The 26,375-nt window shown below is 40.8% G+C and overlaps 1 protein-coding gene across 1 annotated transcript in view; it reads left to right on the top strand.

Annotated features, from left to right (window-relative positions):
* The window catches only part of CNTNAP2 (contactin associated protein 2), a 2,303,447-nt gene extending 2,280,452 nt beyond the window's left edge, over positions 1-22,995 (top strand). Inside the window, exons 24-25 of the mRNA XM_078343568.1 lie at positions 10,872-10,952; positions 16,905-22,995. Of these exons, the coding sequence (XP_078199694.1) occupies positions 10,872-10,952; positions 16,905-17,104 (281 nt within the window). The 3' untranslated portion in view covers positions 17,105-22,995. The remainder of the gene's footprint in view (positions 1-10,871; positions 10,953-16,904) is intronic.
* The last annotated feature ends 3,380 nt before the right edge of the window (positions 22,996-26,375 follow it).

Below are 26,375 nucleotides of genomic sequence, written 5' to 3'. Positions count from 1 at the left end.
ATGAAACTTTTTTTTCCGGAATATTTTTTATCTGAGTTTGGTTGAATCCACAGATGGGGAACGTGCAGATACGGAGGGCCAGCTGGATGGCTGCCCCTTGCAGTGAGGCTCTCTGATCCAGACTTTCAAGGTCCGCCCTGAGAACTACAGTCCATGGACAGAGTTCTGAATGAGGAGTCGAAAGCCCTCATCCTGTAGCAGCAACTCTGGCACCCACCAACCACGTGGCTTTAACCTAATTATCATCCATTCTGCATTTTTGCTGCCTCAACTGTAGATAGAGGTTGTGGAACTACAGACTCAATAAAGGCCAGCCGTCACAATCAATAGTCTGCAAGTGCCCACAATATTTTTCAACAATAACTTTGACCATTGATTTATAAACAATTATAACATTGGGACTGGAACAATTTGCCCACCTGAGAAATATTTATCTAACATGAAAATGACACCAGACACCTTACATTAGTGTTTATTTTATGGAATACAAAGTCTGAGCATCTATTAAGAATGAGCTATTTCTAATTAAAATATCCCTTTATCGTTAATCAGATGAAAGAGTACAATGTCAGCCTACTCTGGGAGCATTAATAAAATGTTTTGTTTTGTTTTGTTTTGTTTTTTTTTGAGACGGAGTTTCGCTCTTGTTACCCAGGCTGGAGTGCAATGGTGCGATCTCGGCTCACCACAACCTCCGCCTCCTGGGTTCAAGCAATTCTCCTGCCTCAGCCTCCCGAGTAGTTGGGATTACAGGCATGCACCACCATGCCCAGCTAATTTTTGTATTTTTAGTAGAGACGGGGTTTCACCATGTTGACCAGGATGGTCTCGATCTCTTGACCTTGTGATCCACCCGCCTCAGCCTCCCAAAGTGCTGGGATTATAGGCGTGAGCCACCGTGCCCAGCCTTACAATGCTCTTTTTATTAATGCTCTTTTTCCTGAAAGGCAATTGAGACAATTCAGAAGTTAACTAAGTAACTGATGGAAAGAGGGAGTAGAATGGAATCAATTGCCCATTCAGTCCTTTCATATAAAAGTCTGTGTTAAACAATTACAACATATAGCTGATGATGACAACTTTGTTTATTCTGTTTCTCTTCACATAACCTCTTTTGGTCACTGGATCTTGGACAATCAGGCAAGCATCTGCCACTTCCTCACTCCCTTAAGAAGCTGGAAATGTAAGGCTTGTTTAACTTCTCAAGTCAGGAGCCAAAAATTCACAATCCTTTCCCCATTTGAAATTGGAAATGCTGGCTGGCTAGCTTTTTTTTAGAAACGGAGGTGAAGGTTGGAGAGAGAAATGTGAAACTCAGGATCACGTCGGTACATGCCACATAATGCTCTGCCTACAGAAAATCCTGCTGACCTTGAGAAATCGCTCCTTCCCAAAATCGTGATTAGCAGGCATCCTCTTTTAAAATAAAACAATGTCCCTTATACCTTCCGGCACCTTAGTCAATAACCATTTGTTTTCATATCTGTTTCAGAAATATCAGCCAATAGTGAATGGCTAAAAAATTATTTAAGAAAAAAATCATTTTCTGCTATATAACTCAGATTTGGAAAAAGAGGATAAAATGTAATAAAACAAGCTAAGAACAAGGGCAGAGATAGATACCTCATCTCGCCCAGATCACACTGTAAAAATAATGTTGCAATTTAAATTATAATTAATAGCAGCAGTTTTGTTGAAGTGTCTCAAATTATTACTTTAGATGCTGAAACTCCAGTGGTTTCCATGGAGATATTTTCTCTAGGAGATGTCAGATACAATTTAATTTTTTTGTCTCTGATATATGACAACCTGAAGCTTCTAGAGCCTTTCATTTTGGGGGGTTTGTTAGCTATCTATTTTTATATGCACTTCATTATGTTTTGCCATTGGTTTCTGAGCCTAAATATTTTGAAACTTACCACAACCACCAAATTTATCTTCTGTAGTTAAAAAAAAAAAAAAGCTTTATTCCCTCTTCTCCCTATTCACTCACTGGGACAGACAAGAAATTGTAGGCTAAAGAATTTAAATCTCTTTTTAATATTCTGTTCTTACAATTGTCTTTTTTTTTTTTTTTTTGAGATGGAGTCTCACTCTGTTGTCCAGGCTGGAGTGCAGTGGCATGATCTCGGCTCACTGCAAACTCTGCCTCCTGGGTTGAAGTGATTTTCCTGCCTCAGCCACCACACCTGGCTAATTTTTGAATTTTTCTTTTTTTTTTTTTTTTAGTAGAGACAGGGTTTTACCATATCAGCCAGGCTGGTCTCAAACTCCTTGTCTTAGGTAATCTGCCTGCCTTGGCCTCCCAAAATGCTGGGATTAGAGGCATCAGCCACCATGCCTAGCCTACAGTTGTCTTTAAATCAATTTCTAGTACTTAAGCACCTGCCCTGAAACTTGCTAATTTTTTATATTCTGTAAATGGAATAAAAAATTATATTTAATGTAACAATTGATATTTTAAAGATTCCTTTCACGCGATTCCTGGTTTCATGTTTCTGTAAAGGTAATGGTCATTCTCTCTGTGCTGCTTTGGCCCATTGGGGTCTGTCACCAAGGGAAGGTTGAATTTCTGTGCTTCTGCAACGAGGGCTCAGAGTTCTTAGCTTGCCACATTGCTCAGCTGACGCTGCCGTCATGGATAATTATCCTTTGTCAGATAAAATGTCTCCACACTCAGCTTCTAAAGGAAAGCAAACACAGTCGGAAGCCTTTAGATTTTCTTGGCTTCCCCATACAGCCTGCCAACCACACAGAAAACAGTTGGGCTAAACTCATGGTTGCCTTAAGACCCTACTATGATGTTGGTCATCTGTAGAGCTACTGTGGACTGATGCCTTTTCATCAGAGACAATTCAGCTGAGTGTTTAATAAATGGTTTCTGAGGCTGAGCACAGTGGCTTACACCTGTAATCCTAGCACTTTGGGAGGCTGAGGCAGGTGGATTGCCTGAGCTCAGGAGTTCAAGTCCAGTCCTGGCAACACGGTAAAACCTCTTGTTTACTGAAATACAAAAAATTAGCTGGGCATGGCAGCATGGGCCTGTAGACCCAGCTACTTGGGAGGCTGAGGCAAAAGAATTGCTTAAATCTGGGAGGCGGAGGTTGCAGTGAGCCGAGATGGCGCCATCATGCTCTAGGCTGAACAACAGAGCAAGACTCCATCTCCAAAAAAAATAGTTTCTGGAGCCGACTTCCTAGGTTCAAATACTAGCTCCACCACTTCCTGGTTGTCTGTCCTCAAACAAGTTTTTATCCTTCCAAAATGGGATGAATGTGCCATGGCTCCTCACATGAGAATTAAATGAGTTAGCATGAAAAGGAGTGAGAACAGCACCTGACTTTTAGAAAGTGCTAATATTTCCTAAACAGCTTGCTCCCGAAATTTGATTTTCATAGTAATCAACATGAAATGTTTTGTACTCCACAATAGAGGAAAAGCACTCTGGACCAATTCCGCCACAACTAACCACTTGATTTTCTGCCATTTTTGCAACTTTGCCTTTGAAAGTTGCTCCGTGGTCATAGACTTCAGAGTTGGACTGGGCCCTAGAAAACTTTGCATTTCAGGAAACCCTAATGCAAATGATGACTCATTTCACATAATCTTAGAATTTAGAGCTTTGCCAGTCATTGCGTCTAAACAACCTACGTGGCCTTTGTTGTTTAATGTTGGAGTTCAGGACTTGTCACTGGCATTCAAGTGTCCCTCTTGCCCCGGCAGCCGAGGGAGTCATCACCCTCACCACTGCCCAGCACGCAGATGTAAGAGGTGTTGATTCCATGGGCATCTAGCTGTCACGGCAAAGCCTTTCAGGAGTGTTGTGGAGAGAAGGGTGGAACACCTTTAGAAATGGAACGAAACTGTCATATTTTATATTCTTTTTTGGAAAAGGAAAGTATACTTTTACTCAGTTCCAACATAGGACTGCTCTTACAAAGTATGTTTATTATTTACTTTTTTTTTTGTAAGAAGGGAAAATGTACAGTAGTGAGCTCTCAGACTGCTTCTCATACGGGAGACAAAGACAGTGGAAGCGAAGAACATCTGCATGTTAAGATGTGACTGCGGCCATGTCTGAATATGTTTGAGGACCTTTAATACATCTGCCTTCTCCTTAGGTGAGGAGCATAGTAGAGCATATGTGTGTCGATGCTAAAGCCTTAGCCAGGCTGTTTACTAAGCATGCTCCTGGGAGAAGAATCTCCCATCATCAATTCCTCCAGCAACACATCCTGCCTGGGCTGTGCTGGGTGGAGAAGGGGAGGAGAGCTAATCTCCAAATGGTGCAATGGAAACATGGTCTACAAATACAGGAACAGGGATGACCACACACAATGAGGACATGTGCAAGGGAAATACTCAGAAATATGTGAGCTTTTATAAAACTCTAAATCAGAATAGAATGCACCATGCTTTGGTGGTCAACATGGGGTGTCATTTGGGGATCCAGAAGAGCAGTGTGTGTATAGTTTGTGCTTATTTGATGAAAGTCTGATCTTGAGAATGTTAAAGCTACTCTATTTTAAATTAACACTCCAAATTTGGACCTGCTCACAATGTCTCCCAAAGTATAGGTTCCTTGATACTCCAACACCACTAAAAGTGTTCAGCTCTCCCAGCAAGCTGAGTGAGGGGAACATGGATGCTAGCAGAATAGATGAGCTTTGTCATTCGTGTCTCAGTCCTGTTTCTTGGTCTCTGTTTTTCCCTGTGTGCATTTCCAAGAGGATATTGGTGCCCAGGGGAAAGGACAGTTGCAATAAAATGTATCTCTCAAAATAGCAATTGCTTTGACTCAAGGGAGTAAGCACTCAAATGCATTAGGACAATTGTTTTCTAACAATAACCAAAGTCTAGTGGACTAGGAGTCATTAATGTATTTTCTATATTCAATATGTCCATTTCCTTGGTTTGGAAGAATAAGAATCCTGCCTCACTATAAGGATTCATTGAGAGTAGGCAGCTGACTTTCAAAATTCTACCTGCATAGAAGGCTTTATTAGAAGAAGCTAAACAATGTTCACATGCCTCTTAATAGACAGATTTCAATTATGCCAGTCAATGAACCATCCATTTAGTCCTTGCTACTGCATTATTAGTCATTGGAAATGCAAACATGATTAAGATTGGTCTTTGATTTTAAGAGGATGACTGTCATGAAAGAAGTGACAAGAATTAAGATTATTCCCATGAGAAAAGGGACAGGCACTTAATCTGAGGTCGCTGAGGATACTTTCAGGAAAGTGATAAGATCTGATGGACAAAGAAAAGGAAGGTAAACCAGATGTCCAGACAGAGTACCACATGGGAGAAAAGCTGTGTCAGCTGGAAGCGTCAGGAGCCCCTATGAGACGAGAGAGTTCCCTGGACCCCTTCATGGGACTTGCAACAGGGATGTGGCTCGCTCAAACTTTTTGTAGGAGGGGGAGCACACAGGCAAGCGGGCGCAGCATCTGGGGTGAGCACTTTTGGGCTCTGGCCCCATGGTAGTGTCTATGGGTATGTTACAAGTAATGCTCTTTTAGCAGTGGAGCTGAGTGGAGACTCAGGGTGACAGCCTTTCACCCCCTGCCCCCTTGGTATCCAGGTCCTTGACTGGTGTCCAGGAAAAATCAGGTCGCATGGTTTTATTGATGTGGAGGTGGTTCTCAGTGGGATGGAGAGCTGGAAAGGGGATGAATTGGAAAGATAATCTTCCCCTGGAGGTCAGCCACCCTCAGCCAAACTCCTTTCCAAATGTCCAGCTGCCTCTTCAACATTCAGATGCTGCTTCTCCTCTCCACATTCAGCCTCTTCTGCTCTCTCCTCTGCTCCTCTGCCAGTGGAGCTTGGAGTTTTTATGGGGGCAGGATTGGGGGCATGGCAGGCCAATATGGTTTTGGAAAAAGCAACATTTGGGCAGGAAAACAGGGATGTGAAGTTCTCATTAGGGCTGTGGGCTCAGGCTTTTAGGTGCCTTGCCAGGGACTTTGCCCTGTTCTATCCAGTATTTCCCTGCCTCCTGTCCGTATCACCGTACCTAGAATGTTGAGTTGGAAAAGTGACCCCAGGAGGGAAGGGGCAGGAAAGAAATCCAGCTCAAGGGAGGCCTTCTTCCCTGTGCCAAGGAGTTCAGATTTATACCCAAAACAATCCTGGGATATTTTTAAATGTTCCCCTCTAGCTCTTGTCATTCTCCTTGGGTCATCTCAGATAACTCCTTCCACTCTCTTTGTATGCTCTGCTACTGTTTTGATCAGTAACCTCAAGGTCTACGAGTATCTTTTAAGCATTTGCATTTTTCTGCAGTTTTGTGGCCAAGGATGCAACACCATAAGACAGGTTTTGGAGCAGAGAAACCATGCTGTGGTCTACCAGCCATGTCACCTGAGCCAGAAAAGCAAACCATTCACAATAGTACGAATATCACACAATAGAATAACAAATTACCATTGTAATTTTTTATCACCATACTTAATATATTTTGAAGGTACATTTAAAGAAAGTCAGGAGGGGGCAGGGGATAGGGAAAGACAAAAAAAAAAGAGGTCAGGAAATTTGTTTATCAAAAGGAGATAGGAAATATGACTCACTCACAAAGTATCCAAACATCTAGTAGGTATCTCCACCTGGGTGTCCTACCAGCACCTCCAACTCAGTATGTCCAAAACAAAACTAATGAACTCATCACCTAAAAGGGCTCCTCCTCCCATAGGCCCAAAGTAAGCCAAACTGTCTGTGAGCTGGGCCCTCCTCAACCCTTCAACTCCCTGTCCCTTTCTAGCCATCAAAAGGCGGCGTAGTGAAGACTGTTGAATTTGGAATGTGCCCTTCCCTGGGTTTAATTTTAGCTAGACTGTTCACAAGCTTGGTGACTTTCTAGAAGGATATATGGACTAAATAGTGTCCAGAGAAGGGTAATTATAGTGTCAAAAGTTCTGGAAAAGATGGGCATAACGGTGCACGTTTTCATTCCTGAAAAGCAGATTTTGGTCTTTGAAGGGCAGCTTATGCAAGGGAATTGTGTACATTCACAACCAAATCTTCCTTTCTTATGTACTTATGGTTTATGGGTGGCATGACTTACAGTGTGGTAGCTACAAAGCAACATTAGGCAATTCGCTGTAAATGGACAAGTTCATAACTGAAACCACATCCATGCTTTCGTGCTGGGACTATATAAACCACACTCTTCAGTGATACGTGGAATAAACAGACAATGTTGCACCAGGAAGTTCTCATTAGCTAGAGAACTTCATTCTCTATTTTGTTTTGCCTATTTCATTGTTCACTATGTATCCTCAGCACTTGGAATGAAGTCTGATGTATAGTAGGCATTCTATAAAGATTGAGTGAATGAGTGAATGAATAAATTTGTCACATCTGATAATACTTCTCTGAAGAGAAGATTCAGGTTTAAAAAAGAAAGCCAAGGTTTTTATTATATGGCTGGTTGATTGGTTGGTTTTTTGGGGAGAGTCTCACTCTGTCACCCAGGCTGTCACCCAGTCTAAGAAACTTAGACTCCCACACAATAATAGATATGGAACAAGTAAACTTAATAAACATTTATAGAACTCTCCACTTTAAATACACAAAATATACACTCTTATCAGTACGATCAGTGGTACGATCTCGGCTCACTGCAACCTCCACCTCCCAGTTTCAAGAAATTCTCCTGCCTCAGCTTCCTGCTGGGATTATAGGCATGTGCCACCATGCCCAGCTAAATTTGTGTATTTTTAGTAGAGATGGGGTTTCACCATGTTGCCCAGGCTCGTCTCAAACTCCTGAGCTCAGGCAATCCACCCGCCTCGGCCTCTCAAAGTGCTGGGATTATAGGCATGAGCCACTGCACCCAGCCGATTATATGTTTCTATGTAAACCAGTTTTATTCCCATAAGATAATTTTAGGATTAACCTGCCATTTGAATAAATGGCAGTAATCCTAAATTAAAATCGATGGAATCCCCCAATCAAAAGATACAGCCAAAACCCATTGGTATGCTGCATCTCACATGCAAGGATACACATCTCACATGCAAAGATACACAAAGACTTAAAGGGATGGAGAAAGATTTACCAACCAAATGGAGAGCAAAAATAAATAAATAAAATCAGGACTTGCACTTCTTGCCTCTGATAAAATAGATTTTAAAGCAACAAAGATATAATGGTAAAAGGATCAATGTAACAAGAAGAGGTAACGATCCTAAATATATATGCACCCAATACAGGAACACCCAGATACATAAGACTATAAGAGACTTAGACTCCCACACAATAATAGTGGGAGACTTCAACATCAATATTAGATAGATCAACGAGACAGAAAATTAATAAGGATATCCAGGACTTGAACTCAGATATGGAACAAGTAAACTTAATAAACATTTATAGAGCTCTCCACTTTACACAAAATATACACTCTTATCAGTATCACACCACACCTACTCACAGGTTTAAATGAAATATTGGTTGGCCATTATTAAGCACAATTATTGGCATAGAAAAGGTTTTCAATACCCATTTTTAGAATAAAGCAACACTCCTGTTCTCTCTCCCTCTTCCTCTTTCCTCTCCTTCATTCCTTTTTTTTTCTTTCTTCAAAAATAAATAAATAAATAAATTGTTTTGACTAGGTTTTCCAAATACAAAAGTAGTTGACAAAAAAAAAAAAAAAGGATTAATCTTACCTCTGATGATAAACCTAATAAATGAAAGATCTTTGCATTCTTGAGCTGACTTTGGAATTGGGAATATTAATCCACACTCCCTACCCCAGAAAATCCTGAAGGGAACTGGAAGAGTGAGCTGATGGGAAAGTAGCTGACTGCACTGTACTTCGCGTTGGCTCTCCCCATTTCCCTGCCTGAGTGTAGGATTGGACCAACTGGCCAGGCATGGTGGCTCACACCTGTAATCCCTGCACTCAGCGGTGAGCTGAGATTGCACCACTGCCCTCCAGCCTGGGCGACAGAGTGAGACGCCATCTCAAAAGGCCAAGGCAGGAGGATCTTTTGAGCCCAGGAATTCAAGAGAAGCTTGGACAACAGAGGGAGACCCTGTCTCTACAAAAAAATAAAACATTAGCTAGGCATGGTGGTGCATGACTGTGGTCCCAGCTACTCAGGAGGCTGAGGCGGCAGGAACACCTGAACCTGGGAGGTCCAGGCTGCAATGAGCTATGATGGTGCTACTGCACTCCAGACTGGCAGCACAGCAAGACCAAATCTTAAAAAAAAAAAAAAAAAGATTGAGCTAGTTAAAACAAGCAAAAACCATCAGTGGTCTCTTTTGTATCCGCCAGTTAAAGACTTGGGGGAATATGAAATCCTTGAATACTCATTAAGTTTGCTTTCATTTGTAGCTTTCTTACTTTCGGTGCTTTCACTCAGTCAACTGACAGTTGAGAGAATTTGGAAAGTATATATCTAGAAAGTATAATTTTCCTGGTCCTAAACAAGAATATCAAGTCTGGCCATGTAGTTGGCTCATGCCTGTAATCCCAGCACTTTGAGAGGCCAAGGAGAATGGATAATTTGAGGTCAGGAGTTTGAGACCAGCCTGGCCAACATGGTGAAACCCCCTCTCTACTAAAAATACAAAAATTAGCCAGGCATGGTGGCAGGTGACTGTAATCCCAGCTACTTGGGAGGCTGAGGCAGGAGAATCACCTGAGCCTCAGAGGCAGAGGTTGCAGTGAGCCAAGATCATGCCGCTGCACTCCAGCCTGGACGACAGAGTAAGACTCTGTCTCAAAAAAAAAAAAAAAAAAAAAAAAAAATCAAGTCTAAGAGAGAAAGGATTAAATCACATGTGTTGGCAGAATCTGGAATCTCCCTTTTTAGTTGCCGTATTTCCAAGAGAAAAGGAAAAGAAGGCTCTACCTGCTTTTCTTCATTATCCTAGAGAATCTTGGAAGTCTATGGCCTGAGAATAAATTAGTGTCAGAAAACGGAGTACATGGGAACATTCTCCCTGAATCATAACATAAACCCATTTGCCTGGAGTGTACACATTTCATTGTACCAAATAAGTATTCTAAATTCTTTGTACATTTAATTGGCACCAACCAGTAGCCAGAGCTTGCTTTCAACTAAGGTGACTGCTCCTACAGGAAGATTTACCTTAACTCCGCCAGCAGAAGACCAACACACGTGAATCGTTTCGGAAGTTGAATTAGGTCCTGTGGATAGAAGATACTCTGGGACCTGCAGACAGACTTCAGGATCGATTTGCTTTTTCTGGGCTTCAAATTTGTTTTTATCTTAGACAAAGACCTAAATTTAACACAACTGATTCTTATAGTTATAATAGGGAAAGAAATAGAAAATTCACTAGGCAGTTCATATTCTTCTCAACCATTTTGAATCATTACCCCCTTACAAATTCCTGAAGCGTGCCAGTGTCTAATTAGAGCCATGAAAGATAGGAGTTTCAAGGAACGATTCCTTTTCAAACTTTTTAATACTGTAGCTCTGAAAAGCTCATCTACAAATATATTCAGTGCCACCAGTTGTGCATGGGGTTGAAAGTGGCTGGGAACCAGATTTCAACGAAATGTAAGAAAACATATTCAAATGCATAAACTCGTCTGTCTGTGGAGCTACAGCAGTCCAGTTCAGGTAGTTCTAGGATTCTCTAATAGTGCTCCAAGTGGGAAGATGTGTTTACCCAGGCCTTGTGCAACGAGAAACAGCAGGAACAGGGATGGAGGCTGCTGTGATTCTTGTGGGAGACAATGGCAAGAGGAGTCCATCTGAAATGGAGATTTCATCTGGGAAAACAGGAGGTGCTGAAGGGTTGTATGAAGAAATAGGTATCAGATTATTTGGGATCAATGGTATACTTGACTCTGACACTTGACTTTCTTTCTTTCTGTACAGCCAGTGCGGATTTTCCATATAATCCAGGACAAGGCCAAGCTATAAGAAATGGAGTCAACAGAAACTCGGCTATCATTGGAGGTAGGTGATGTGTAGAGCAGCCTTGTGTGGGGCTACTCACCTAAGTCATAACTGTCAATTACACAGTAGTCCAGGAAAAGAGTTTTCTGGATTTTTACACTATTCACTTTGCTGTTTAAATAGGACATAAGCTTATGAAGTATGATGTGAAGAAATACAGTAAATGTGGCCGGGCACAGTGGCTCACACCTGTAATCCCAACACTTTGGGGAGCCAAGGTGGACAGATCACCTGGGGTCAGATGTTCAAGGCCAGCCTGGCCAACATGACAAAACCCCATCTCTACTAAAAATACAAAAATTAGCCAGGTATGGTGGCTCACACCTGTAGTCTCAGGTACTCAGGAGACAGAGGCAGATGAATTGCTTGAACCCAGGAGGCAGAGTTGCGGTGAGCTGAGACTGCGCCACTGCCCTCCAGCCTGGGCGACAGAGTGAGACGCCATCTCAAAAAAAAAGGAAATATAGTTAAAATTGTCACCTGTCTACTTTTTTTTTTTTTCCTCTGAGAGTCTCGCTCTTGTTGCAGGCTGGAGTGCAATGGCATGATCTCAGCTCACTGCAACCTTTGCCTCCCAGGTTCAAGCAATTTTCCTGCCTCAGCCTCCCAAGTAACTGGGATTACAGGCATGCATTACCACGCCCAGCTAATTTTGTATTTTTAGTAAAGACAGGGTTTCTCCATGTTGTTCAGGCTGGTCTCGAATTCCTGAGCCTAGGTGATCCACCCACCTGGGCCTCCGAAGTGCTGGGATTACAGGTGTGATTCACCACGCCTGGCCAACCTGGCTGGTTTTAATGCTTGCTTGCTTATAAAAAACAAATGGGAGTGGTGAGCAGGACAGACTCAGAATACACAAGTAGGTAGTAGTGACCGCAGCCAGGACACTTCTTTACCCCCTCTGATCTTTTTCAGTCTCATTCTTTCACATCTCAAATGGTCCAGGATAGCATACTATAAAAAATGAAAAGGAAAATCCCATTCTGGTTTCAGTTACCGTAACAAAAATTATCAGAAAAATTACTGGAGGTCATTATTTTAAGTGAAATAAGCTAGGCATAAAAAGAAAAGTATTACCCGTTCTCTGATACACGGGAGCTAAAAGATTTGAACACATGGGGGTAGAAAGAAAAACAGGTAACAGAGACTGGGAAAGTGGAGCAGGAGGAGGAAGGAGAATGAAGAGAAGTGTGTTACAGGGTGCAAGTATACGGTAAGATAAAAGGAACAAATTCAGCGTTTGCCAGCAGGGTAGGATGACTGTGTCTGACAAAAGTGTATCGTACTTGGTTGAACACCCTAAACACTATGATTTGATCACTATCCCTTATATACGTGTAACAAATTTTCTAATGTACCCCATTAATTTGCACAATAAAAAATAAAAATGTATCAGAAAATTAATAAGCTGTAGCATTTAAAATATTCCAGTCTTTTCTTCGCACCATGGACAGCTACATACTAATTTGACTCTCCTAGGACAGCCATTGAGCCTCATGTGTAGATTAATATTGGCATCCCTGTTGCCATCTAGATCCCAGTCCTCAATGTTTTTTGCTTCTTTTTTTAATCAACTTAATTGAAGTATAACATGCACCTATAAATGTAACAGATTCATAATGTTTTTTTTTTGAGACAGAATCTCACTCTGTTACCCAGGCTGGAGTATAGTGGTGTGATCTCAGCTCACTGCAGTCTCTGCCTTAAGGGTTCAAGCGATTCGCCTGCCTCAGCCTCCCAAGCAGCTAGGACTACAGGCACACACTGCCACGCCTGGCTAATTTTTTGTATTTTAGTAGAGATGGGGTTTCACTGTGTTGCCCAGGCTGGTCTCAAACTCCTGAGCTCAGGCAATCCACCAGCCTCGGCCTCCCAAAGTGCTAGGATTACAGGCGTGAGCCACTGCACCTGGCCCCCGTCTTTTTATAATTTGTCGTTGGTTTGTCCTATCTAAAAAGTCTGCCTACCCAAAGGTGTTGAAGATTTCAGCTTTATTCTAGAAGTTGTATAGCTTTATCGTTTACTGTTAGGTCTTTAATCGCTTTGAGTTAATGTTTACAAATGATGTCAGAGAAGAGTAAAGTTAGTATTTTCCAAGTGAATATCTACTTATTCCAAGACTCTTTGTTGAAAAAAAAAAAAAAAAACTATACTTTTCCTCAATTGAATTTTTTTGGTACTTTTGTCAAAAAGCAGTTGACTCTGTGTGTGTGTGTGTGCATGAGTGTGTGTGCGTGCGTGCGTGTGTCTATTTTCTGGCCTTTTGTTTTGTTTCATTGGTCTGTATATCTTTCCGTAGCCAATTCCATGCTTGCATCATTGTTGTATCTTTACACTGTCTTGAAATAAGCAGTGTAAGTTCTCTAATCCTTTGTTTTTAAAGATTATTTTGGCTATTCTATGTCATTGGCATTTCTACATAAAATTTAGAATCAGCTTATAAATTTCCACCAAAAAAAAATGGCCATGATTTAGATTGGGATTGTATTAAATCATAAATGAACATCTTAACAATATTTAATATTTCTATTTTTTTTTTAGATGGAGTCTTGCTCCATCACCAGGCTGGAGTGCAGTGGCACAATCTCAGCTCACTGCAACCTCTGACTCCTGGGTTCAAGCAGTTCTCCTGCCTCAGCTTCCCAAGTAGCTAGGACTACAGGCGTGTGCCACCATGCATAGCTAATTTTTGTATTTTTAGTAAAGACAGGGTTTCACCACATTGGCCAGGATTGTCGCGATCTCTTGACCTGGTGATCTGCCCGCCTCAGCCTCCCAAAGTGCTGGGATTACAGGTGTGAACCACTGCACCTGACCTAGTATTTCTATCTTTGCATGGTATAACTATACATTTATTTGTCTCTTTAATTTCTCTCAGCAACATATTGTGGTTTTCAGTGAGAAGTCTTAACAACTGTTAAACTTGTGCAATTGTTATTTTATATTTCATTTTCTAGGTGTTTCTTTCTGGCATATAAAAGCATAATTGATCTTTTATATCAGCCTTGTATTCTGTGACTTTGCTAAATTTGCTGTCAGTTCTAGTAATTTTTGTTTATATATTCCTTAGTTGTCTATTTAAACAAAGCATGTTATCTCACAATAATGAGATTTTTTTTACTGGTTTCTTTCCAATCTATATGCTTTTTTTAAATTGTTTTATTGCATTCTCAGTATAAATGCAATAGGTAGGACTTTCAGTATAAAAGTGAATAAAAATGTTGAGATTTCACAATTTTGCATTGTTCCCTATGGTAGGAAAATGTGTTTGATCTTTCACTATTAAATAGGATATTGGTGGCCAGGCGCAGTGGCTCATGCCTGTAATCCCAGCACTTTGGGAGGCCAAGACGGATGGATCACCCGAGGTCAGAGTTCAGGCCTGGCCAACATGGTGAAGCCCCACCTCTCCTAAATATACAAAAAAAAAAAAATAGTTGGCTGTGGTGGTAGGCACATGTAATCCCAGCTACTCAGGAGGTTGAGGCAGGAGAATCGCTTGAATTCAGGCAACAGAGGTTGCAATGAACCAAGATCATGTCATTGCACCCCAGCCTGGGTAACAACAATGAAGCTCTATCTCAATAAATAAATAGGATACTGGCTGTAGGTTTCCAATAGATATTCTTTATCAGGTTGGGAAAGTTTCTTCTACTCATAGTTAACTGAAGGCTGTATGATGAATGGGTACTGGAAGTTTTCCAAATGCATTTTCCGCATTTATTTCTATGATCATATTGTTTTACTCCTTATTTACTAAATTTGGTAAATCACATTGCCTTATTTTTAATGTTGAACCAACCTTGCATTCCTAGGATTAACATTACTTCATCGTAATTATGATCTTTTTTGGTTTGATTTGCTAAAATTCTATTTAAAAGAATATTGCTCCATAGTTTTCCTGTAATGTCTTTCTGATAATGCTGATCTCATAAAATGAATTGAGTAGTGTTTCCTCCTCCTCTATTTTAAGAAAGACATATACAATTGGTCTAGTGTCATTAGGTAATATTTGTTAATAGTATTGTTCAGGTCTTTAAATTTTTTGCTGATTTTGTGTTCAGTTGTTCTGTTACTTACAGAACGGTGTTAAAATCTCGAAGTATAATTGCAAATTGGTCTAATTCTCCTACCAGTTCTTGCTTCATTTATTTGTACGTCTGTTGGTTTATGCACATTCAGAATCACTATGGCTTCTTGGTGACCCTTTTGTCATTATGAAATGCGATTCATTTCTACTAACAACCTTGTTCTTTGTCTTATATTAACATAGCTATTCCAGCTTACTATGATTATTGTTTGCAATCTTTTCCCACCCTTTTAACTTTTGACCTGTATAGTTCATGTCTTCTAGACATCATATAGTTGGCATCTTTTTTATCCACTGTCTCTATTATTTAATTGGAGTGTTTAGATCAGTTATATTTACTTCTATTTTATCTAATCTGTATTATTTCATCTAGTTTTTTGTTTTGTTTTGTTTTAGATAGAGTCCTGCTCTGTCACACAGGCTGGAGTGCAGTGGCACGATCTCGGCTCACTGCAGCCTCCACCTCCCAGGTTCAAGTGATTCCTGCCTCAGTCTCCCGAGTAGCTGGGATTACAGGAACGTACCACTATGCCTGGCTAATTTTTGTGCTTTTAGTGGAGACAGTTTCATCATGTTGGCCAGGCTGATCTTGAACTCCTGACCTCAGACGATTCACCCACCTCAGCCTCCCAAAGTGCTGGGATTACAGGCATGAGCCACTGTGCCTAGCCTGATCCAGTATTTTTTTTCATTTCAGATATTGTGTGTTTCACCTCTACAAGTTGCACTTTGTTTCATTTTATATCTTCTCTTTTTCCCCTCATTTTGATCATGTTTTCCTTTAAATCCTTATGCATGTTTCTAATAGCTATTGTACTGTCCTTATCTGCTCATTCCATTCTCTGTCATTTCTGGATCTCGTTCTAATAGACTGATGTTTCTTCTGGTCAAGGGACATTTTCCTACTTTTTTTCTCTGAATGCTTGATAATTTTTATTTTCTTTAATGAATAATGAGGTTTGTTTTAGAGGTGATTACTCGCATCTTGATGTTATTTAGATGTGTTTTAAAGCTTTTAAGGGCATGTCTAGAGTAGTCCTTATTCTAGGCCTATTTTAGCAAAACATCTTCAACATGACCATTCTATCAACTGTATCAAATGCCCTGATTGTTCGATGAGGTCTCTTCAGTGTGCTTGGTTGGAATATAAAAATCTCCCAGCCCTCTACGAGCTCTGGAAATCATTCTGCTTACAGCTCTTTAGTCACTGCTTTTTGCCTGGCCTGTGGACTTTCCTTCTGTACCTACACGTTAGTATTGTTCAGCCACGAATTCAAAACTATACACAGCGCGTGTGCGCTCGCTCGCTCTCTCTCTCTCTCTCTCTCTCTCTCTCTCTCTCTCTCTCTCTCCCCCCCTCCCTCCCTCCCTCTCTCTCTCTCTCCCCCTCCCTCCCTCCCTCTCTCTCTCTCTCCCTCTCTCTCTCCCTCCCTCCCTCCCTTCCTTCCTTCTCTCCATTTAGGGAAACCACTATGCTTTCTTGTGCTTCACCTCCCTACACTGCGGTCCAAAAATCACTGCCAGCCAGAAAACTAAAAAAGGGATTCGTTTTCCTTCTCTCTTCTCAGACATCATGGTTCTGCTCTGCCTGTTGTCTAATGCCTGAAACCGGTCATTTCATAGATTGTGTCCAGTATTTTAGTTGCCTTTGGCTGGAAGACAAGTTACTGCTGTTTTTCCTGCTATCTTTGTGGACAAAAACAGAAATGTGATTTCGTTTTTGTTGTCTTTGCTGTTTTGGAGTCTGTGTTTTATATGGGGGAGGGCTCTGTCTGAGGGAGCTGTAGAGTGAAGCGGGGACACAGTATTGGAGGGACACCCAAGCCCTGTCTAATCTCTCGTGCTTCTCCTGTCTCCACCAGGGGTCATTGCTGTGGTGATTTTCACCATCCTCTGCACGCTGGTCTTCCTGATCCGGTACATGTTCCGCCACAAGGGCACCTACCACACCAACGAAGCCAAGGGGGCGGAGTCGGCAGAGAGCGCGGACGCTGCCATCATGAACAACGACCCCAACTTCACAGAGACCATTGATGAAAGCAAAAAGGAATGGCTCATTTGAGGGGTGGCTGCTTGGCTGTGGGATGGGGAGGAGGGAATTACTAGGGAGGAGAGAAAGGGACAAAAGCACCCTGCTTCATACTCTTGAGCACATCCTTAAAATATCAGCACAAGTTGGGGGAGGCAGGCAATGGAATATGCTTGAGACTGATCACCACAAAAAAAAAACTTTTTAATATTTCTTTATAGCCGAGTTTTCCCTTCTGTATCAAAACAAAATAATACAAACAATGCTTTTAGAGTTTAAGCAATGGTTGAAATTTGTAGGTAATATCTGTCTTATTTTGTGTGTGTTTAGAGGTGTTCTAAAGACCCGTGGTTACAGGGCAAGTTTTCTACGTTTTTACGAGCCCTTAGAACGTGGGTATTTTTTCTTGAGAAAAGCTGATGCACCGACATATGGCCCCAACACTCTCTCCCTTTTGCTTCTAGTCAACCTTAATGGGCTGTTGTAGTAAATAGTTCCTGTTCATCTACTATTTCCTTTGACGTCCTTTAAGTTGGAAAAGAAAGGGACAAAGAGAACTTAGTATTTGCCAGTTTTCAAGCAGAACTCAATCTGCACCAGCTCTCTGGAATCTGGGGTTCCTGACCGATACCAGCAGTTGAAGAGAGTACATGGCACATGGTGTGCAATGACACAATGAGCACAACTGGAGAGAGACGCTGAAGAACCAGGGAAGGTAGTTTATATTAGGGTTGTTGGTTTGATTTTTCATTGAATTCTACTAAGCTAATATCGTTCCACGTACGTAGTCTTAGACCAGTTCAGTATCTGTAACTACCTGCTGCAATACCGTGGTGACCAGATGTTACAAAACATCTTTTCCCATTTTACCTGAAACATATTGAATTTATATGTGTATAAGCGCCTCAGTGGGGAATTAGAGCCAGATGTTATGATTTATTTGCTCTTTTCCTTTTTTAGTTGTAACAGAAGTATGGATACTTTCTAGTGACTGCATCAATTAGGTTGCGCTTATTTTGCTTTACATCTCTGGTAGTTTTTCCACCCCTGTGACAAATTCCTAACAGACAGTGTCCTATAAATGGACACCACACAATAAAGCCAAGTTATTACTGCTGTTACTCTGGATCATATGGAAAACACTGCCATATTTTAAATCAACTACTGCACGTGTTGTTCCATTCAGTCACACTGCTGTGATTCAGGGATCTTCTAAGACGGACACATTCGAACCTCAGGTTCCTCACAAACCTGGTACTTGTTGCTTCTCAGAGGATGGACAAGTGTAGTTAATCACGCCTCTTAATCAGAAGCCTTGACCCAGTTATTTAACAGATAACTCATTGATTATATTTAAAAATAATAGACTTCATGTAAACAAATGGGGACAATGCATCCAAAAATTATTTTTTAAACTGATTACACAAAAATTGCCTCAAGAAAGACTGTCACTTCTAGGCCGGGCGCACTGGCTCACGTCTGTAATCCCAGCACTTTGGGAGTCCGAGGTGGGTGGATCTCGAAGTCAGGAGATAGAGACCATCCTGGCTAAAATGGTGAAACCCTATCTCTACTAAAAATACAAAAAAAATTAGGCGGGCATTGTGGCACACACCTGTAGTCCAGTACACAGGAGGCTGAGGGAGGACAATCGCTTGAACCTGGGAGGTGGAGATTGCAGTGAGCTGAGATCATGCCACTGCACTCCAGCCTGGGTGACAGAGCAAGACTCCACTTGGAAAAAAAAAAATAACAAGAAAGACTGCCATTTATGATCTATTTCAAGCCTCTACTTCATAAGCACTTTTTTAAAAATCTTCCTTAATCATATTCTGAGGAATTAAATATGATCACTTTTTCCTTCTCTGCCTGGAAGAGGTTAAAAGAAGGTCAAATGTATGGATGTTATTGTTCTGATGGCCTGACTCAAAAAATGGAAATTCTAGTTTGTTAGAATTATGCAAACTTTTTCAAGAGTCTCAGTATGCCTAACTTATTGGAGCATGTCAGTTTCTTGGGTAATGGAAAACGTTACCTAGAGTTGTCAATGGCACATTACACCAGTGCATAGCACATTCCAAAGGAGACACTGGACCAGTTGCTTCCCATGCAGCTCAAGGTAACAGAACAAAAGGGAATCCTGATGCTCTTTTACCATTGCTGACTGAGCTCAGGCACTGTCATGAACACCCTTAATTTTAAAAGGTTTTAATCATTCTTCTATAAAACATTTAAAATGAAAAAGTATTTAATATCACTAAATATCAGAACAATGTAACATTTACAAATAACATATTGAAAGCAAAGGCTGTTTTATTTAGCCAAGGTGATTACCATTAAGAGTTATTTTATGTATTATTGAAAGCAAATTTTAAACCTAATGTTTTGTAAGTGTTTCTGGTTTGTTGAGTGTTTAGATGGTGTCACCAGGCTGTAGTGCAGTGGCGCCATCTCGGCTCACTGCCATCTCCACCTCCTGGGTTCAAGCAATTCTCCTGAGTATCTGGGACTACAGGCATGCACCACCATGCCCAGCCAATTTTTTTGTATTTTTATTAGAGATGAAATTTCACCATGTTGGCCAGGATGGTCTTGATCTCCTGACCTCGTGATCCTCCCGCCTCGACCTCCCAAAGTGCTGGGATTACAGGCGTGTGTGTTTCTGGTTTTTAAACCTGGCTTACAGGCATTACTTCTGCACTTAACAGATAATGCCAGATGAAAATATACTATTTCTTGGAATTCCCATGATAGCTCTGTTCATTATTCATTGTCACAACACTTTTCCTTTTTTCCCAAAATGAGTAGGGGATTAAAGCCACCCAAAACAGCTTCTGCTACTAAAATGTTCTCATCCTTTCTCCTCCCTCTCCTTTTCCTGCCACAAAAGGTGAAAAATGAGATCCAGTCCTCTCACCAACATTTCAAACCTAGGACACTAGAATGACTGCAGGGATCAGTGGTTCTCCCATTTCACCATCAATTAAGTCATCGAGGACACTGTCTCTCTCTTAAAGAGGGTTCCAATGTGACCATCAGACAGGAAACCAAAAGGTGGATAAAGTATTAAGTAACTAAGTGCCAAATAAATGCTGGAAATCTTGACCTCTCCTTGGGATTCTGGATTTAACAAAAAATCCCTACATCTGTTTATGAAGGCCATACCCAGTACATTTTAAATAGTAAATAATCTATTTATATGAAGAAAAGGAAGTCTTTCTTCCATCTCTCTCCCCGGACAGCCCAGCACAATGCAGCCTTGATAACTAAGACATTACCACAAGCACCCAGTACCTAGTCCTGCCTTGTCATTCACATCTCACACAATCTTGACCTCTTACATTCCAATACATTATCAATCAAGCACAAGTATGCTGGTAGTAGCCTCTTTAAATAATATGTATAGACCAAAAAAAAGAGGCTGTTTTGAAGTTTCAGGGAAAGTTAATGGCTGATCAAGGTTGTGCGGGAAACATCTGTGTATGAAGCAAATATCGATGTTTTGAGGAGCTGAGCGTAGATGACTTTGAATGAATGCAAGGTTAGTGCTATTGTAAGCTCTCAAAATAGAATATTCCCTACAGTTCAAGAAAGCTGATCCAGGAGGTTGAAAACGTTGTTTTGTTCAATTATTTTCTGGCCCTTCTTAATATATAAAAATGTATTTCCCCTTATGACTTTCAATCAACTCCTCAAAAAAAGAGATTTGTTATCTGGAAGATTTTATTAAAGGGCTGGAAACAAGAATTTAGAGAGCCTTTACTAGAAAAGGCCTACTGCCCTACATTTGACAAACAAGCATCGTGTACTCACAAGAGCAGGAATCCCAAGGCACAAGGAAAAGCAATGGCCTGAGCCAAAGAGTTCATCTTAATGTTATTTTCGAGCATCTGCTGAGCAGCCACCATAAGCAGGCTGAGAGCTGGGCAGACAGAAGCCGTCGGGAGCACTTCAGGAACAAGCGCACAGCTATGGAACTTGTAAATGCAAGCGTTCAGGTCGTGTCACGCAGCTTTTCTCTGCTTCTATGATGGAATCTGTTCTTTTCAATCCTACTTTTTTTCTCTTCCTCTCCTCACCACACTCTATCCCATATCCTCCTCTTCTGCAGTGAGCGTTTCCATGGCCCCTTTATGTCTCATGCCTCCAAACAACTAACACCGGATTTGAAACTTCCCCTTTTTTTTCTTTTCCCTACCCTGTTGAGCAGTTTTCAGAAAAAAGGGCAGCCATTATCAAATTTGATTCAAGTCAGCCAGCCAAAGATAGGTCGCAGTAGAACCACCTGATCCTAAATTGGTGAGAAACAAGCAATAACAATGTGCCCAGCTGACTTGAGCTAAGAACTAATGCCCCCCCCCTTTTTTTCCACCTTTTTTTTTTTTTTTTTTTGAAAGGGAGTCTTGCTCTGTCACCCAGGCTGGAGTGCAGTGGTGTGGTCTTGGGCTCACTGCAACCTCTGCCTCCTGTGTTCAGATGATTCTCCTGCCTTAGCCTCCCAAGTACCTGAGATTACAGGCCCCTCGTCATCACACCTGGTTAATTTTTTTTTATTTTTAGTAGAGATTGGGTGTCACCATGTTGGCCAGGCTGGTTTCGAACTCCTGACCTCAAGTGATATGCCCGCGTCAGCCTCCCAAAGTGCTGGGATTACAGGCGTGACCCACCACCAAGCTGGTCTGGCCCCATTTTTTAAATGATGTTTTGGCAAAAGGAGACCCTGAGTATTAGCTGATAGCATCCTCTTTCTCTCTCCCCACCTTGGTGTGACCCTCCCTGTGTAACCTTGGTCAAGTCCTCAAACTTTTGTCCCATATTTAAGATGGAGCTGTTTTACCTACTTCATAAAACAGTTGTGAGGCGCCATTGATTCCTGACTGCAGAATACCCTGAAACCCTTATCTAAAGGCTAACGTCAGTGGAGCCTAGTGGAAGACTTGCTTTGTGGCTTGTGGTTGAAAGTCACATCGAAACATTAATGTGGCCACATTCAGGAACTGGAGACTTAACTGGCATTGCTCTACAACCCGATTATTAATCTTGCAGACCGACTTTCGACACTGGGAGATGTAACACAGCAAAAGGACAGAGATGAGAATTTTTTGTGCAGAAAGCCCTAAATTCCCATCTGAACATAACTTACAGCTCACCTTACCTACTCTTACACATGCCCTCCAACATGCTAGACTGCTTATACATAGGCCAACATGAAATACAAATGTGACATGTTCATGTAGCCTAGGGACTCTGTGCCTATTCTCCATGTACCCTGCATGGTAACGTTTGAAATTTTAAAGTACATCTCCTTCACAGCAGTACTTTTTTTCATGAGTGGGATATAAATCCCATATTCAATGAAATGGGGAAGTCACATTGAGAAGTTGGTTATCTCCCATTGAGCAAAGACTGGCAGGAGATAATAAATATGGGCACACATGTATTAATCTACAGCACGCATTTACAGGTTTACTTTCCATACAAAATTGTGCTGTAAGAACAGTTCTATCAAGACAGTCTGCACTATTTCCAAGTCTCGGTTAATGTATAGCAACCGCTGCTTTCGGAGATGGCTGTGAAAAGATGGAAGATCCTCTCGAGGCCAAGAAATGGTTCTAGATTTTACTGATTCTAAGATTTAGTTTGTCAGGTTTTTAACATTTTTTCAGTGAGCATGATGACTGCAGAGGTTAGAGCTGTGAAAAGCTGGGCTAAATATGCTTTCTGTCAAGTCAATTAGGATTCCATCCCTGTGAAATAACGCAAAATTTCACTCTCTAAAAGCAACAGCATGTAAACTAGAATGAAAGAAGGAAATTATGTACGTATGCCTAATATTCTTTGTGAATGTCTTTCATTTAACTAAAATTATATTAGAAGCCAGATTGATAAATAAAAAATTCAAAATAGTTTTAATTATCCTAAAATCGATTCTTTGTGTTTTGTACCACCTGTTTCTCTTAGGAGCAAGTTTCCACCTTCATCAAAAATAAGTTCCAAGCACTGAATAGAAGTCTACTGAGAATATAGTCTTTCCTCAAGCTGTGGAGATGCAGTCACTCCTGAAAGACAGATCTGATTTGGATATATCCATGGTTAACATTCTGCCACAGATACTTCCCCGAAAAAGAGGACTTTTTCTTAAAGTAGCTTAGTAGACACTGACTTTAATTTACACACATCTTGATAAAATGTGGTTTGAGTCATCTCCAGAATATATTCTGATTTTTATTTGGAATGAGGGAATATTACAGGATACTGGGTACATGGCTCCAAGCCAGGGAACTAGATAGCAAGGGCTTGGCATGCCCGGAGGTGCAAAGCTTCCTAAATGCACTCTGTGTGCTGTTAGATCTAACTTACTATTCTTACTTGCAATGAGCAGCTCTACACAAACCACCTCCTCCAAAGCCAAGGAAGCTGAGATGCCAAAGAAAGAGGCTGAGAAATCCAATTTCTCAGAAAGAAACAGAATAGAGAATTACAAACAGAGGCCATGTTTCAGGCAACCACAGACAGACGGCAAATGCCCGCACTGTTATCCTCCACGCCCCCCACACCCTGGAGCCAGGGCTTATCCATCAGGGAGAGGGTCTCCGGACTTCAGAAGGGGTGTGTAGGACACTTGCTTAAGGGCAGGGTTTATGGTAAGTATGATATCAAAGTTGTTTTGACCTAAGGATGGGATTTATGGTTAAGTATGATTGCTTTTGCATAAGCAACCACAGAGAAAATACAAACCTTAGAGGCATTCCTAGAGGAACTGGAGTTAATCAGAGCTCAACATAGCTGATTCACATCCAAGATAAAGTTGCTTTAGTCTCCACACTGGTCTTCAATGACCATGACCATTGGGAAGCCATTCCCTTTTAATCAATTCTCAGTGAGGCATCTAAATTTATACCAAATAAATGTGAATCCCAGTTAAAAGCCCAAGTCCTCTGTTCTTCAACAATCCACAAGGCCAATCAATAGCAATTACACTGCAGTATGTTCAGAAAGCATCAAGCACCAAAAAGATTGGTCATGACTCTGCAAAAAGGATCCGACAGGTACAGAGACAATGTCATAAAGTCCCTTGAGAAAAGAAACTCTGCACATAAAAAAGTTCTTAACAAATCTTAAAAAGATGAGTCAGCAAGTTGAAGGTTTAACATCTCCAAAAGGTTTTGAACCACAATATGCTGACTTCCTTTCCCCGTCCCACCAACAATAAACTCTTTATACATACAGATGTATGTTCCAGGATAGCAACTTTATTTTGTACAAATGAAGGCCCTTCAGATCCTTGGGTTCCACATGCACAGATTCAACTGACCTCAGATCAAAAATAGTCAAAAACAATTAAAATTAACCATTCGAAAAAATACAAATAAAAAAATAGAGTACAAGTGCTTCTCACTTTATGATGGAATTGGTTACACGCTGATAAACACATCATAAATTGAAAATATTGTAAGCAAAAGTGTGTTTCCCACTTAGCATATTGTTTATTTACGCTGGGTTTATCCAGGTCCTAGCCCCATCCTAAGTCAAGCAGTGTACTGAATGTGTATCACTTTCACATCATCAGAAAACCAAGAAACCGTAAGTCAAACCATCATAAATCAAGGACCTTCTGCAGAACAACTATATACATAGCATTTACATTGTATCAGGTATTATAAGTAATCTAGAGATTAAATTATATGAGAAGATGTACCTAGGTTATATGCAAATATGTACCATTTTACATAAGGACTTGAGCATCCATGGATTTTGATATCTGCAGGGAGTCCTGGAACCAATTTCTTCATGGATACTGAGGCACAACTGTATTTGTTTAATGAATGGATGCAGGGCAGCAGCAAAGGGTAGGAGAGGAAATTATACTGGGGAGATGCACTGGGAAAATATATTTAGTTTTACACTTTGCCAGTTATGACATGGGATGATAGACAGCAAAGCACAGAAAAGAGGAAAAACTGTGCTAATTTTCAAGAAGGGGTTTATGTCCTCTCAAATGAACTTAGATATAAAAGCTAGCTTTTTAAAGAAATTATTATGTGAGTAACCATCAGCAGATGTTTACCTTTTTATGATCACTCTGAAAACCATGAATTCAGTAAACCCTGGGCCGAACAATCCCTGCACATAAAGGTTCTGTTCTACCAGGAACCAGCTCTTGTTCACACACACACACAACATGCTACAAATGACCGCAGCTCAAAGCAGTTTTGCCACCAAAAAAAAAAAGTTTTCTTTTCTCATCATGTTTTCATAATCTTTCCATTCATCTAACTTCATCTTCTGGATAGATGGTAAGTAAATAAGTCTCTGCAGACAGGAAGTAAACTCTACGACAAATCTTCACCAAGTATCTTTTTAAGTCCTCTGACCTAATATGAGAAAGTCATTTCTTCTAAAAATATAAATTTAAAATTATAAGATTTAAATTCAGACCTGACAGATGAAACTCAGGGATGTACTTATTTTGTATTCACAAATCGAAAATTGGAAGATAAAATTCTTAAGTCTAGGAAGGCTAAAATGAGACACAGGTGCAACCTTTTAAGTCATGAAAGAGGGAATGAGGGAAAGCGCAAGCTTGCTCCCTAAGACCTCAGGGGTAGGAGCAACCTTTGAAGCCAGAAAGGCGGCACATTTAGGACAAATGAAAGAAACACTCCAAAGAGTACCTAGTATGATTTGTTGCAGGTTACAAAAATTAAATACATTTTCATATATAAATATATGCATATAAGTATGCATATGACATCTACTCAAAATGACAGATTATTTCAATAATTACCTCACCATATGGATATCAAAGGGGAATCAAGACTATGGAATTCATATAACAAATATTTATGGAGTACCTCCTACGTGCTTGGCACCATTCAAGACTCTAGGAATACACTAGAGAACAAGACAAGCACATCCCTTCCAGTTAAAATTCCAGTTAACAGGAACAGAAAACCAAATGCCACATGTTTTCACTTATAAGTAGGAGCCAAATGATGAGAACACATGGACACATAAGGGTAACAACACACACTGGGTAGTTTTGGAGGGTGAGGAGTTGGGGAGGGAGAGGATCAGGAAAAATGATTGGTAATAGGCTGAATACCTAGGTGATGAAACAATCCGTACAACGAACCCCCATGACACAGTTTATCTATGTAACAAACCTGCACATGTACCCCTGAACTTAAAATATAAGTTAAAAAATAAAATCAAATTCCAGTTGAAAGCCCAGCTCCTCTGTTCTTCAGCAATCCCTAAGGCCAATCAAAAGACAGTTTAGGCTAGGTGTGGTGGCTCACGC

The sequence above is a fragment of the Callithrix jacchus genome, chromosome 11 (assembly GCF_049354715.1).
Source record: "Callithrix jacchus isolate 240 chromosome 11, calJac240_pri, whole genome shotgun sequence".
Lineage (NCBI taxonomy): Eukaryota > Metazoa > Chordata > Mammalia > Primates > Cebidae > Callithrix > Callithrix jacchus.
The sequence above is the reverse complement of the archived record's forward strand: the minus strand, read 5'-3'. Positions and strand labels throughout refer to the sequence as shown.